The sequence below is a fragment of the Leopardus geoffroyi genome, chromosome A1 (genome assembly GCF_018350155.1).
Source record: "Leopardus geoffroyi isolate Oge1 chromosome A1, O.geoffroyi_Oge1_pat1.0, whole genome shotgun sequence".
Classification (NCBI taxonomy): Eukaryota; Metazoa; Chordata; class Mammalia; order Carnivora; family Felidae; genus Leopardus; species Leopardus geoffroyi.
Window position 1 is genome coordinate 67,601,134 of NC_059326.1, and position 13,778 is coordinate 67,614,911.

The window sequence follows — 13,778 nt, forward strand, 5'->3', positions numbered from 1 at the left end:
TGAAGTTGGACACTTAACCAACTAAGCCAACCAGGTGCCCTCCTTGGCAAATCTTTTTTGAACATCTGTTCCTGCTATGGAATCAAAGCTGTATGGCCCTCTATTTGCATTTATAATCCTGTAAGGGAGGTGGAAATGGAGTTAATGAGCACAGCAGGATAGTCCATCTTTTCACTCAGCAAACGAGTGCCAGCAACATTCTCAAATGGTCTGTCTTCAGCTGGCACAGTGGACAGGTGGGGGGGCCACAGTGGACTGGGAGCTGGGAATCTTCGGCGGGGGGTGGGGGGGGGGTGGTGGGCATATGGGGAGACGACCCTGCTGCTGAGCACTAAGGATGGCAGGGAGCCAACCAATGGAGTTGGGGCCAATTGTCACAAAGTACCTACAAATGCAGTTCTTTTCTTGATGCTTAGGAGTTCTTTTGGTTCTGTTCCTTTTTCTTAGCCCCTGTTCTTATTTTAGGGATGAATAGTTTTTTCTAGTCTGAGTGTAGTCACTTGCTCTCCTGCCACCTGCAGGATTCCTTTCTCCCGTTTGCCTGCATTAGCCTCTGTCTCGTCAGACCCTCCTCGGGACTGAGAGGTACAGCAGTGAGGGCAGCCTCCTGTGCTGCACAGCAGGGAACCTTAGTTCTGTTTGGACTTAAGAGTGAGGCGTGGAAAGCTGTTGAGACTGTGTTACTGGGGTGAGGACGGTGACGTGGCTCTTTGATCATAGGGGTGTGACTTTTGGAGGTCTCTTTCTTTGCAATTATTTTTTTCCAGAGAATTTCCTTGGGTAGCTTCTTGTGAGGAGAGAACATTCAGGGGGCCTGAATTTCAAGGAATACCCATTTCCAGCCCTGAACCTCAACCCTTTTTCTGTGACCGGTATTTCTTCTCTAGGCTGTTTCTCCTGAGACCAAACCTGTGAGCTGGGCAGGAATGGGGGAGCCGGGATCTGTGTGTCAGGCATGACTGATTTGATAAGAGAGAAGCCAGGAATCCTGTGATGCTCCCTTCCCCCTCCCCAGGCCTTAGTTAATACCTGGGTCTTCATTTTCTGGTTTCTTTCTTGTAGAAATGAGGAAGAAATTTGATGATGGAGAAGATCCCCTGGACGCAGAGAGCCAACAAGGAGGTGGAGGCAACCCTTTCCACAGAAGCTGGAACTCATGGCAGGGGTTTAACCCCTTCAGCTCAGGCGGACCTTTTAGATTTAAATTCCACTTCAATTAAACCAGCTGTTTTTCTGCTCTTCTTCCTTAATTTTTTTAAAGATTAAAAAGAAAGAAACCTTGTCCCGGGATCCTAATGGAAAAAAAAAAAAAAAAAAAATTCAAATCTCTTAGTTTGTCCATGACCAAAGAGTTGTTTTAATAGGAAAAATCCGTTCTTACCCATTTTAGACTGGAGGTTGATGGGTCTGAGAAGGCAGAGAGGCGAAGACTCGTTCTATTTCTGACAGAGCAGCTCATGTAAATGTTTGAGCCTCTGGAAGAGGGTCTGAGGGAGGTGTGCCTGTGCAAGCGCTCACATAAGTTTTCTCACCGGAGCGGTAGACATTCTTCTTCACAGCCTCGCATAGCCCATCAGTGCCTGCACAAGGACGGGGAGCTGTAGTTTTTGGGAGAGCAGGTTAAGTTTTAGTATTCTTAGGATATTACCATTTTGAGCTGTGCGGTCCTAGGGACACCTTGGCTTAGATTTTGGTCAGTCCCTTTGCTTGCAGATACCTGTGAAATTACAGAACCTCGTGAATGCACGCGCACTTGCACCTCTGCTGGCGTGAGCACGGCTGGCACTGAGGGAGGGACGGAACCCGCTTTTTAGAAAGCCTGCTGCCCAGTGGTAGCTGACATCGCCAGGTACAGACTTTGGATGGGTATTAAGCGTGCATCTTATGTCCAGTACCTGCAAGAGAACACTGAAGACCACTGAAACAGAATTGATTATAAAAATCCATGGGCCCTTTTGTTTAATATGAAACAAATTAACTAAAGGAGAATGGGTAATACAGCAGTGGTGTTACCTAAAATAGAACTGAGGTGCGGAATGAAATACTTTAATAGCTGAAGTTGTGAGTTAAACAGAATTTCCTGTAACAGGATTGGCTTGGAACTGTCAAGTTGCTCAGTTGACAGAGAGAATGCCGTGTGCCCCACTTGTAATCAGGGTGGTGGGGCAGCTTCTCTGACTGCCTGGCCAACCCTCTGGGGTTGCAGTCACTCCCACATGGGACTGTTGAGGCAGCAGTTAAACTGTAGACCCACCCCTTGCCCGGACCTCGATGCGTCTGCTGTTCTCCTGCCAGGAAAAATACACATTTACAAATCTAGTCAGCTCTGGCTGTATTTCCATCATCAAGATGGCATCTCTTCTTGGGATTCTGTCTTCTTACCTTTTAAGAAATTAAGGTATTCAGTCTTTGTGTACTGGATAATTTTTTCCCTAAAAAGTATTATTTTAATCAAGAGCATTAAATATTTATGGAACTATTGATGCTGCATTTAAAATCTAAGAGAATTACTTTAGATAAGAATGATTACCTTCATTCTGGAAAGGTTTTTGTTTTTTGCCTCAGAGCATTTTGACGAGTATGGGTCTCTAATATATTGTTTTTATGAAGTCAGGCATTTTAATTTCAGTGGTGGGAAGCGTCCTGACCACAGCAGCCAAGCACAGAGCGTTTCCTTCCATGGTCACCCTGCAACGTACGTGAAGAAAATTTGAGAGACAAAAATCACATAGTTGAGTTAAGCAAAACATATATGTGCTTTTTTACATCTACTTAGAAGTCTATTTCTTACCAATAAACTTAACAGTGCATTTGGAAAATTAGGGAACAGTTTGCAGCTTTCCTTTCTTTTTAGTATCTTAAAATGCAAGCCAGTGTGAAGATGATTTCTAAGGGAAATTCAATTTTGCTTATTCTTTAATCTTAGTAATCTCATTACTCCACTGTGTCAGCAATATTTTTTCCAGTCTGGTTCTTTGGTGTCTGTCGTCACTGACCGTTTTGCAATCTAGCAATGGCCTCTACCTACTTTTGAAGTAAGAATTTTCATGCAGAGTCAGAACAAGGAAATGTCCAATCACTTGCCTTTCCATTCAGAGAAAAGGTCTAGAAGGAGCCCGAGGGAGTCAGTACGGTGGAGGGCTGGGCCGCGGGAGATGCATCCCCGGCGCCATTACCCCACGGACTGTCCAAGCTGCCCGGACAGTGGCTCGCGTTTTCTCTACTTGCAGTAACCGTCGTTCCTGCGCCTAAACCTTTCCCGTGGATTCAGTCTAGTCGGCGTAGCTGAAATGTGCAGTTACTTGCTCGTCTTCAGTGAACAGAGGAGAGAAGCTATGGTGCCATGTGCCAGTGCCACAGAGAGGGCTCAGTGACAAAATAATGAGCTGCAAGTCCAGCCCTGCTGGGTGTCAGAGGCCACCGCCTGTCAGGGCAGACAGTCCTCCGGGCCATCGAGGGAAAGTCGCTCCTCCTGCTGGCCCGATGGGTGAGGTCATCGCACGGACTGAAAAGGCACTTGTTTTGGGGCTCCTTCCATGTGCCACTCTCTAGGCTTTTGTCTCTGGGGCCTGCAGGTGCCTGGTCACCATGATGGCTCTTTCTGGAAAAGTAAAGCCAGAGAGGTGCCAAGCCTTAGCTGTATTAAGGTCCTCCCTCCCTCCTCAGTAAGCTCCAGAAGCGAAGTCTCACTTGTCTGTACACTGTGGACACCTTGCCTTCCACAGCAGCCGGGAACGAGCACAGCAACCTAGAAACGCGAGAAAGGTCCTAAAAGAGAATAAACTAATTTAGTGCCCAGTTTTGAAAGTTTGTGCTTTCTTCCCATGGATAAATGAAAAATGGAGGACAACCTCAATAGTTTACTGTGAATTGGATGAACGTCATGCTAACTTTAAAACTTTAGTCAGTGTTAAAAATGTATCTTAAATATCAGTATGAAAGCAGAACTTTTGGGGACTCTGATAATGGAATGTAAAATCTACTTTTTTTTTTTTTTTTTTTTAAGAGAAAAATGCTGATAACCAAGTAGGGAAAAAGTTCATAGAATCACAATTTGAAATTGGCAGCATTTCCTATTCATGGTGGAAAATGAAAGATTACACCTTTAAAGGCATGAAATTGGTCAGCAGTTGTGACATTTACCATGAAAAAAATGCGTAAGAGACTTCCATTAAAAGTGATTCCTCGGTCAGGTTGTGTTTGAGCCGCCTGCCTTAAAGCCCAGAGGTCACAGTGACGGGCCTTACAGACATTTTCAGAGTACACGTCAGCGGTGGCACCTAGAAAAGTTCACGCAGCCTCGTTGAACGTAGTGATTTTTCCGTATTTGTAAAGGAAGGAGGAAGACAAATGCTCATTTGTCCACAAATAACATCCTTACCCTAAATCAGATCATTCCTTTTGTTAGCAGAGTCTATGCTGTAATTGCAAATGATGTTAATAGGTGGGGATTTTTTTTTTTTAATGGATGATCTCATTTGCTGAATGATTTAAGAGTCAGATTAGCCACTGCGTGGCCTTGTGTATAAGTAACAGGTTTTGTTGCACTCGTCTGTGGTCGGCCCCTCCTGCCTGCAGGGGAAGGAAAGAGTGTGGAGGAGGTGGATCCTGGAGATGTTTGAGAAGTTAAAATATTACTCCTATAAGGCTATAGCTGGTTTTGAGTGAGACAAGACTAAGTAACTTAATCCATCCCAAGTTAGTGTTTTAATAAAGAAACTGAAAATTAATTGAAATGGGTCTCAGATATGTCTGCAAATATGGGTACTATTTTTATGCCCATGTATTTTCACATTTAATAAAAATATTTATGGTCAAATCATTTTCTTGCTTTTGCTTCATTTTTAGTCTTTTGGAGAAGTCTCTCTTCCAACTTCGCCTGACATGTAGTCTGTGACCGGGGTGACCAAAGGGCTCCTCCTTCATGTTCAGGTGAAGGAAAGTCAGAGCACAAAACAGAAATAGCTAAAACTTCTTACCCCAAAAGTCCTAGAACAGCTAGGCCTTAAAGTGGACAGTTCTTCAGGTTCAATACTATTAAAACCTAATACTTAAATTGGCTTGGTTGGAAGACTTTTATACTTAATTTGCACATTTCTGTTAAAGTCGTAAAACGGGGTTTGCAGTGCGGTCTCAGATTTCCAACTACAGACCCACATAGCTTTCTTCTCAAGTCTCCTGCATATCCTCAAAGACTAGAATACTTAGGACTTTCCCAAAAAGCGCAGTTTCCAAATTCTTGCTAATAATCCTGCTGTCTTTGCAATCTATGAGCCATCAGCCTTAGTCTGAAGATCATGAAAATATCAACAGATGTGACAGCTGGCAGGAAAACAAGAAGAGGAAGGGAAGATCCATTTTCTCTTCCCAGATCCTCAGGGTTTTTCTCGGTGTGAAAGATGCTTCAAAGATAGCAAAGGATAACTCTTCTAACAAGTAACATTTCACTGTATTTTCTTAGGATTATATTAATTATATTAATTCTATCACCTGTTGCAGTGTTTGGCTTCTTGCGAGAATTTAATGCATTTTATTACCTCAAGTTACTAAGACCTCATGAGTGGAAATTGTACAATTTTTGTGCAAACAAAATAGCATCTCTTCCACCTGGATCCACTCTGGTTATGCTAACATGCAAGGAGGGCCTTGTAAGATGTGGTCTTTACACCCGGGGAAGTTTATTATGGCTGCTGTGCAATGGAGAAAAATGGCACCAAATCCCAGAGAATCCTACTTGTCCTGGTATCCGTGAGCTGTTACCTGCTAGACCAAGTGCTGCAGAACACTTAGATTAAATAGGACTGTCAGAAAAATAAAAATAAAAAAATAAATAGGACCATAGGAAGCCGTGCAGGCAGAAAGATACTGAGCAATCCTGGAGAAGTGTTCATGGATGGCAAAGCCCGTCACTGCATTTTAGGACCACAGCACGAAAGCTCTTCCTGTGGTCTGCAAACTCTCCTGCATGACCCTGTCACCCCCTCCCCCTCCCGGCTAGCAGCCGGCTCCCACCTCGAGTTTCGTCCCCCACGTCCCTTCCTTCCTGACACTTCCCCTTCATAACATCTTCATTTGGAGATTTATTGAATGCCATTTGTTCTGGTCTGATAACTTCAGAAGGACACATAGTAGGTACTTAAATAGCTATTGGATTGGTTCAGGTTATGGAAACTTTATATTTTGGCCTTCCTCAGATGAAGCCTTTTGGACACATTTTCTGGTAGAAGCAGAGGCAGGTTCAGTGACTTTTGTATGAGAAGGAGTTGGTGCTGCTCTAGATTCTCCTCTATACGATTAGTCCTGTTTACTTCAAAATTCCTCTCAGCAAGGTCACTACCGTTCTTCCTTCTCTACCTTCTCCCCAATTTTAAATTAAACATGAAGTTGATCTTTGTCATTCAAACGTTTTGGTTTTGAAACAGTCTTTTAAAATTTAATTTGTATTCCCTTAATTCTTATCAAAAACCTTTAATTCAGGGAGATGTGAAAACATGGGTGGTTTTCTTTTCAAAATTTTATTTAAATTCTAGGTGGTTAACATACAGTGCAGTGTTAGTTTCAGGAGAATTTGGTGATTCATCACTTACCTTCAACACCCAGCGTTCATCACAAGTGCCCTCCTTAGTACCCATTACCATCTAGCCCACCCCCCACCCACCTCCCTCTGGCAACCCTGTTTGTTCGCTATCCTTAAGGGTCTCTTGTGGTTTGTTTTCCTCTCTCCCCCACTTCCCATATGTTCATCTGTTTTTTCTTAAATTTGACATAGGAGTGAAATACTGGTCTTTCTCTGACTTACTTTGCTTATTAGCATAATACACTCTAGCTCTATCCATGTTGTTACAAATGGCAAGATTTCATTCTTTTTTGAGGGCTAATATTCTATTTTGTGTGTCTTTATCCATTCATCAGTCAGTGGACACTTGGGCTCTCTCCATACTTGGGCTATTGTCAGTAGTGCTGCTATAAACATCAGGATGCACATGCCCCTTTGAATCTGTGGTTTTGGGTCCTTTGGGTAAATACCTAGTAGTGCAATGGCTGGGTCGTTGCACTAGGGTAGCTCTATTTTTAACTTTTTGAGGAACCTCTACACTGTTTTCCGGAGCGGCTGCACCAGTCTTCATTCACACCAACAGTGCAAGAGGGTTCCCCTTTGTCCACATCCTTGCCAACATCTGTTGTTTCTTGTGTTGTTGATTTTAGCCATTCTGACAGGTGTGAGGTGGTACTTCATCGTGGAAAAACCTTAAAGTGAAATCATATCTGGTAGGAAACAAGCCTGATATAGTTGGGCACGTCCATGTGATCAAAGACAACTTTTAAAATTCAAGTAATTAAGAACTGTAGGGAACAAGATACCTTCCCAAACCTGAAATTTTTAAACAAGGTTGTTTACAGTAACTTTTAAGTCAAGAGGTTCCCCTCTGGAATTTCTCAGAAAATAGAAGTTTGTATTTGATAATCTGAGCTTTATAATACACCATAAAAAGGGAGCAGCTGTCCCATTTCCATGGTCCCTCCGGGCTCCAGAGCAGCAGCACGGGCCCCCAGGGATCCCTACGGCAGACCATGCACCCCTGGGCCACAGAGTTGCCTGTAAGTTGAACTCTGGCCATCAGAGCCCTGGACCTCCCTGCCACTCCTCTCACTTTGCCACCAAAGGTAAGATTTTAACAAATCAACTGGTTTTTTGAAAATGAGTGGACCGCCTTAAGTCTACCAAGTCAGAGAAGCAGGCAAGAGGGGGCTGGACAGTACCTTAGACTTCATGGTACTGAGCCTCATCAGCACCTTTCCTCTGGAGCCAGGGATCCGAGACCTGTAGAGTCCTTCTGTGAACAGTCTTATTTGTTCTAGTGGGAAGTTAAATGTCACTAACTTCTTTGCTGCTATAGCTCAAAGAATGTCTCAGCCATGCTTTAGTCACTGAAGGATATTCGGACTTGACATCTACCTACCTTCTGCCTTTAAAATTGTCCTGCTGGGTGCCTGAGTCAGGACCTGGTACGTAGTACATAGGAACAACCATTTCCTTAAGCACCACCCCCCACCCCCCCCACGCCTTCCACCTTGTGTCGAGCTACATGTTTCCTATCAAAGAAAAGCCTGATTTTATTTGTTAGCTCCAAGGCTGAGATGGCATATGGTGCTTTCTGGAAGTATTCTATTCTCTCTAGAAGCTCCGTTGTCCTCTGAACTTGACAACCGGAGCCAAAGGATGGGCACTTCCAAAATCTAACCTTTTGCATTGGAGCTTCTTAGTGGTGCGAACACCGAGTTGCCTTCAGTCTCAGTCTCATATTCTGGGTTTACTGTATGCCTAAAACATACAGGTTTTTACAGGATAAGCTCAAAATCTGCCAATTCTTGGATAAACCGTTCAGACAGTTTTCTTAAAGGAGGGGGAAAGAGAAGTGGATTATAACTTCACAGATAGATCCTTTTCCTCTAGGATTTGATTTTTGTTAAAGTTTGATACAGGGCCTGCACCTGAATTCAGGATCCAGAATGTACACTAAAGCCCCTGGCCTGGGCTACATTTCAGCATTTCCAGCTCAATGGAGCTGGTGGCTTTCTCTGGAAGAGCTGCCCACATGCTCAAGTCAGACCTGAAGGTCAGTTCCCACACTGTGTCCCTGAGGGGGGGGGGTAGATTTTTGTATGACACAGCAGTCTATAAGCACTTAGCGTAAAGATGAGCCATTTTATCAAAGAATCGCCCTGTAAAGAAGTATCTGTTTAGAAATCTGGATTTTTATTTTATATTTTTTAATTAAAAAAATGTATTTATTCTTGGGGCACCTGGGTGACTCAGTTAAGCATTCAACTCTTGATTTCAGCTCAGGTCATGATCTCATGGTCATGAGATTGAGCCCTGCATCAGGCTCTGTGCTGGACATGGAGCCTGTTTAGGATTCTCTCTCTCTTTCCCTCTGCCCCTCCCCTGCTCAAGTTCTCGCACTCTCAAAAAAAAAAAAAAAATTACTCTTTTAAGTAGGGTTCATGCCCAATGTGGGGCATGAACTCATGACCCGGAGATCAAGAGTCTCATGCTCTACTGACTGAGCCAGCCAGGCACCCCTTAAACTGAGATTTTTAAATGCAAGCTATCACTCACCTGAAATGAGACTTGTACACTGTGCCCTTCAAATCACAAGATACAAACTAGGAGGGGAGCATCAGGACTTTGTATTAGTCTGTAATTTCAGCTTATACTGCATGAAATATAGAATCTAGCATATGGGAGATGGCAGTTAGTGATAGACATGGGAACTAGTGCCTTTACCTACCCGATCCTTCTCCCCACAAATTTCTTAGACAAGCGAAAACAGAGACTGACAGTGAAAGAAGTGTAGGTACCATCTTACAGTCATTTGGGGATTCTGTCCCGAAAACCACTGCAGACCTCAGGTTAGCTGGGTTGGAGCATCTAACTCACTTCAGCAGATTATAGAGTCTCTTATCTATAAGCTTTATCAAACCATCTAGAACAATCTAGTTCCATCAGGGCAGGCCACACTCCATTTTATCACAGACAAGAACAACTAACAGAGGCAGGGTGAGCAGGAGAGGGAGAGCCCTTGTGACTTCTAATTAGAAATGAATGAAGCAGCTGGGAACAGGGAGGCTATTTTCAAATACTCTATGGGCTATGCTGCTGAATAGAGAAGGGCTAGACTTGTTCAGTAGAGCTCAAGAAGCAGGAGAAACCACCAGTGGACCGTTCTGGCTCACTGTAGAGCTCAGATGGACCAGCCTGCCTCCTGAAGCAGACAGCTCCCTATTGACTTGCAAGGGTCCAGGGGGCTTGAGGCTCCACTAGGTGGGACTGCCATGGTGGCTGGGAAGCCCCTCTATTAAACATTTCCCACACCACACTCATCAGGAGTGTGGTGATCTCCTTAAGCAATCATGATTTCCCATTCTCAGCTCAGCCCCACTGAATCAGCTTCTTCAGGTGATGGGATTCAGATGACACTGAAGTCTCTTCCATTACTGAGATCCGATTTAGAATAGCTGGATAGTTTTTGAACATTTACTATTCCTATTCATCTATTATTAATACACGGCAGGAAAACAAACTTCATATTCTTAACTTAGTTTCCATTGAAGTGACTACTTTTATACTTCTTTTTTTATACTTATTTTGAAGGCATACAAAGCTCAGTAAGTCCATGAATATAATTTTGTGAAATAAAAACTAGAAACATTAAGAAACTACAATGCAGCATAGGATGAAAACATCATACTGTTTAAGATAAATGATTACAGTACCACACAACTTTCATTTAAAAATAAGTTATAAATGGCCTTAATTTTTTTATTATTCAGGGGTAACCACAAATCCTTTTTTCTTAGAGGAAAAAAACACAAAACAGCTTTCTTTCATTTTAAATGCACTTTGAGAATAAGCAAATATGGGTGCACAACGAGCTGGAATACACAGACACAGATGGTTTGATAAATCCCCCTGAGAACCAGCTAGTCAGGTATGTTCTTGTACTGGGCTATCTGGCAAAATATCACTTTAATGGGTGAAAACCCAGGGTCTTAAGCAATAAGGAAAAAGAAGTAATCTAGTTTTAAATACTCAATGGCCATTTTTTATATAACTTAAACTTATTCAATACATTAACTGCATGTATTTTTAAATATTATTTAAATTGAAGAATATGTCACTAATCTTTAATGAAATTTCCAAAAGCCTTGGCAGTAGTTCCACACTTCCCCAGCAGGTGGCAGATTTCTTGAAATACTTTCGTCGTCTTTCATAAGCCAGTGCTAGAGTTCATCATGTGTCAAAACTGTAGAGGAGGAAAGTTTATTTAGTGATTGAAATCTTAAATATCAAATGAGCTCAAATGTCACCCAAATCATAGGTGCTGGCTGAGGATCCTTTTGTTTGGTTAGTACCTTTTTGCTTCATTATTAGTTGTTTGTACATTACTGTATCATAAGTACTTACATTTTACCACCTAGAAGGGAGCTTTCATGAGTCTATGAGGACAAGGACCATATCTTTGTTATCTCTGTTATCTCTAAAGCCTAGCACACTGTCTGGCAATTTGAAACCTTGAAAAATACGTATTTATCACTTACTATGCACAAATAGCCTGTCACTAATGTAAGGGAACAACAAAGAGCAGAAGCCATATATGGTCTCCTTCTGTGATGGGAAGAGAGAGCAGTCAAATACTGATTTAGCTGATACAAATGCGAGGATCAGTGAAGACTATCAGAGACCAAAATGGTTTCTTTTGTATTACTGAGTTGTCACATACTAACTGATTTTAAAACACTGAGAATTCAGGATATTTTCAGACAGAAATGAATTAAAGTACAATGTAAGTGCATCCTATTCCACAATTTGAGATGGTAGACTATGTTTCTTCTTCACCAAATTTCACCTGAGACAAATGTAAAGGGAATAATAATAATGAGCCTAGGGAAGACATTAATTAAGATGTGATTGCCCCCTTCAAAAATAATCAATAGAAGATAAAGTAAAAAAAAAATTTCCCTGAACAGAGAAAAAAACTAGGTAATAGAAAATATAACCACAGAAATACAAAGGATCCTAAGAGACTACTATGAACAATTATACACCAAAAAAAAAAAAAAAAAAACCCAGGGACAATCTAGAAGACATGAATAAATCCCTAAAAACATACAACTTACCATGAATATACTGTCTCATGAAGAAATAGAATACCTTAACAAACCTGAGACTGAATCAGTAATCAAAACCTCCTGAGAAACAAAAGTCCAGGACCAAAAGGCTTCACTGGTGAATTCTACCAAACATTTAAGGAATAATACCAATCCTTCTTAACTTTTCCAAACAACAGACAGAGAAGGACACACCCGAACTCATTTTATAAGATCAGCATTAACTGGATTCCAAAACCAGAAAAGTGTACTTTATAAGGAAAGAAAATTACAGGCCATTATTCCTGATAAATAAAAATGCAAAAATCCTCAAAATATTAGCAAACTGAATTCAACAATACATTAAAAAGATCACACACCAATATCAAGTGGGATTTATTCCAGAGATGCAAGGATGGCTCAGTATCCACAAATCAATCAACATGATAAACATCAACAATATGAAGGATAAAAATCATCTCAATGGATGCAGAAAAAGCATTTGAAAAAACTCAACATCCATTTATGACAAAAACTCACAACTAAGTGGGTATAGAGGGACTGTACCTCAATGTAATAAAGACCATATATGACAAGTCCACAGAAAACAAACATTATATTCAACGGCAAAAAGTTGAAAACTTTTCCTCTCAGATCATGAACAAGAATGCCTACCCTTGCCCCTTTTATTCAATATACTATTAGAAGTACCAGCCATAGCAATTAGGCAAGAAAAGAAAATGCATCCAAGCTGAATAGACATAAACTGTCAGTATTTGAAGATAACATATTATATAGAAGAAACCCTAAAGACCACCAAAAAAACTGTTAAAACTATAAATGAATTCAGTAAAGTGGCAGGACATAAAATCAATATACAGAAATCTGTTGTGTTTCTATACACTGATACCAAACTATAAGAAACAAAAATTAAGAAAATAATCTATTTACAATTGTATCAAAAAGAATAAAATACTAGGAATAAATTTAACCAAGGAGGTGAAAGACCTATACCCTGAAAACTCTAAGACATTGATGAAGACACAAATAAACAGAAAGATATTCCATGCTCACGGACTGGAAGAATTAATATTGTTAAAATGTCCATATTATCCTAAGCAACCTATAGGTTCAATGCAATCCCTATCAAAATTCCAATATCATTTCTCACAGAAATAGAACAAGCAACTTTAAAACTTATGAAGAACCACAAAAGACACCAAATAGCCAAAGTAACATAGAGAAATGATGAAGCTGGAGGCATCAGGGTCCCTGATTTAAAACTGTATCATAGGAGTGCCTGGGTGGCTCAGTCATTAAGCATCTGACTTCGGCTCAGGTCATGATATCATGGTTCATAAGTTGGAGGCTTGCTTTAGGTGAGCTCGAGCCCCATTTCAGGTGAGCACAAACTCTGCTTCAGTGAACACGAACTCTGCTTTGGGTGAGCCCCACTTCTCTCTGCCCTTTGTGGGAAGATTCTTTCTCCCTCTCCAAAAAAACAAAACAAACAAACAAAACCAAGAAAACTATATCACAAAGCTACAGTAACCAAAACAGTTCGACATTGCCATAAAAACAGACACACAGATCACTGAAACAGAATGATGGGCACTTACGACAAAGAAGCCAAGAATAGGCAAAGGGGAAAGTACAATTTCTTCAATAAATAGTGTTGGGAAATCTGGACAGCCACATGCAAAAGAATGAAACTTTGCCCCATTCTTACACCAAACACAAAGATTCACTCAAAATGGATTAAAGACTCAAATGTAAGACCTGAAATTATAAACCTCCCAGACGAAAACATAGGCAGTAAGCATCTTGATATCAGTGTTGGCAATAATTTTTTGAATTTGTCATCAAAAGTAAAGATAATAAAAGCAAAAGTAAACAAATGGGACTACATGAAACTAAAAAGCTTCTGCAGATGAAAGAAACTATGTATCTGATTAGGGGGTAATATCCAAAATATATAAAGAACTCATACAACTCAATAGCAAAAATCTAAACAATCCAATTAAGAAAATGGACAGAGGCTCTGAAGAGACATTTTCCCAAAAAATATAAATAGGTCAAAATCACTAATCATAGGGAAATGAAAATCAAAACCATAGTTATCATCA

At 41.1% G+C, this 13,778-nt stretch overlaps 2 protein-coding genes across 3 annotated transcripts in view; one reads left to right on the plus strand and one right to left on the minus strand.

Moving 5' to 3' along the window:
* The window catches only part of DNAJC3 (DnaJ heat shock protein family (Hsp40) member C3), a 97,341-nt gene extending 92,519 nt beyond the window's left edge, over positions 1 to 4,822 (plus strand). The window contains exon 12 of the mRNA XM_045480892.1: positions 1,063 to 4,822. Within this exon, the coding sequence (XP_045336848.1) occupies positions 1,063 to 1,220 (158 nt within the window). The 3' untranslated portion in view covers positions 1,221 to 4,822. The remainder of the gene's footprint in view (positions 1 to 1,062) is intronic.
* A 5,464-nt stretch (positions 4,823 to 10,286) lies between these two features.
* The window catches only part of UGGT2 (UDP-glucose glycoprotein glucosyltransferase 2), a 185,360-nt gene continuing 181,868 nt past the window's right edge, over positions 10,287 to 13,778 (minus strand). For both annotated transcript variants that reach the window (XM_045480866.1, XM_045480877.1), the window contains one exon: positions 10,287 to 10,808. In XM_045480866.1, coding sequence (XP_045336822.1) covers positions 10,786 to 10,808 — 23 coding nt within the window. In that variant the 3' untranslated portion in view covers positions 10,287 to 10,785. The remainder of the gene's footprint in view (positions 10,809 to 13,778) is intronic.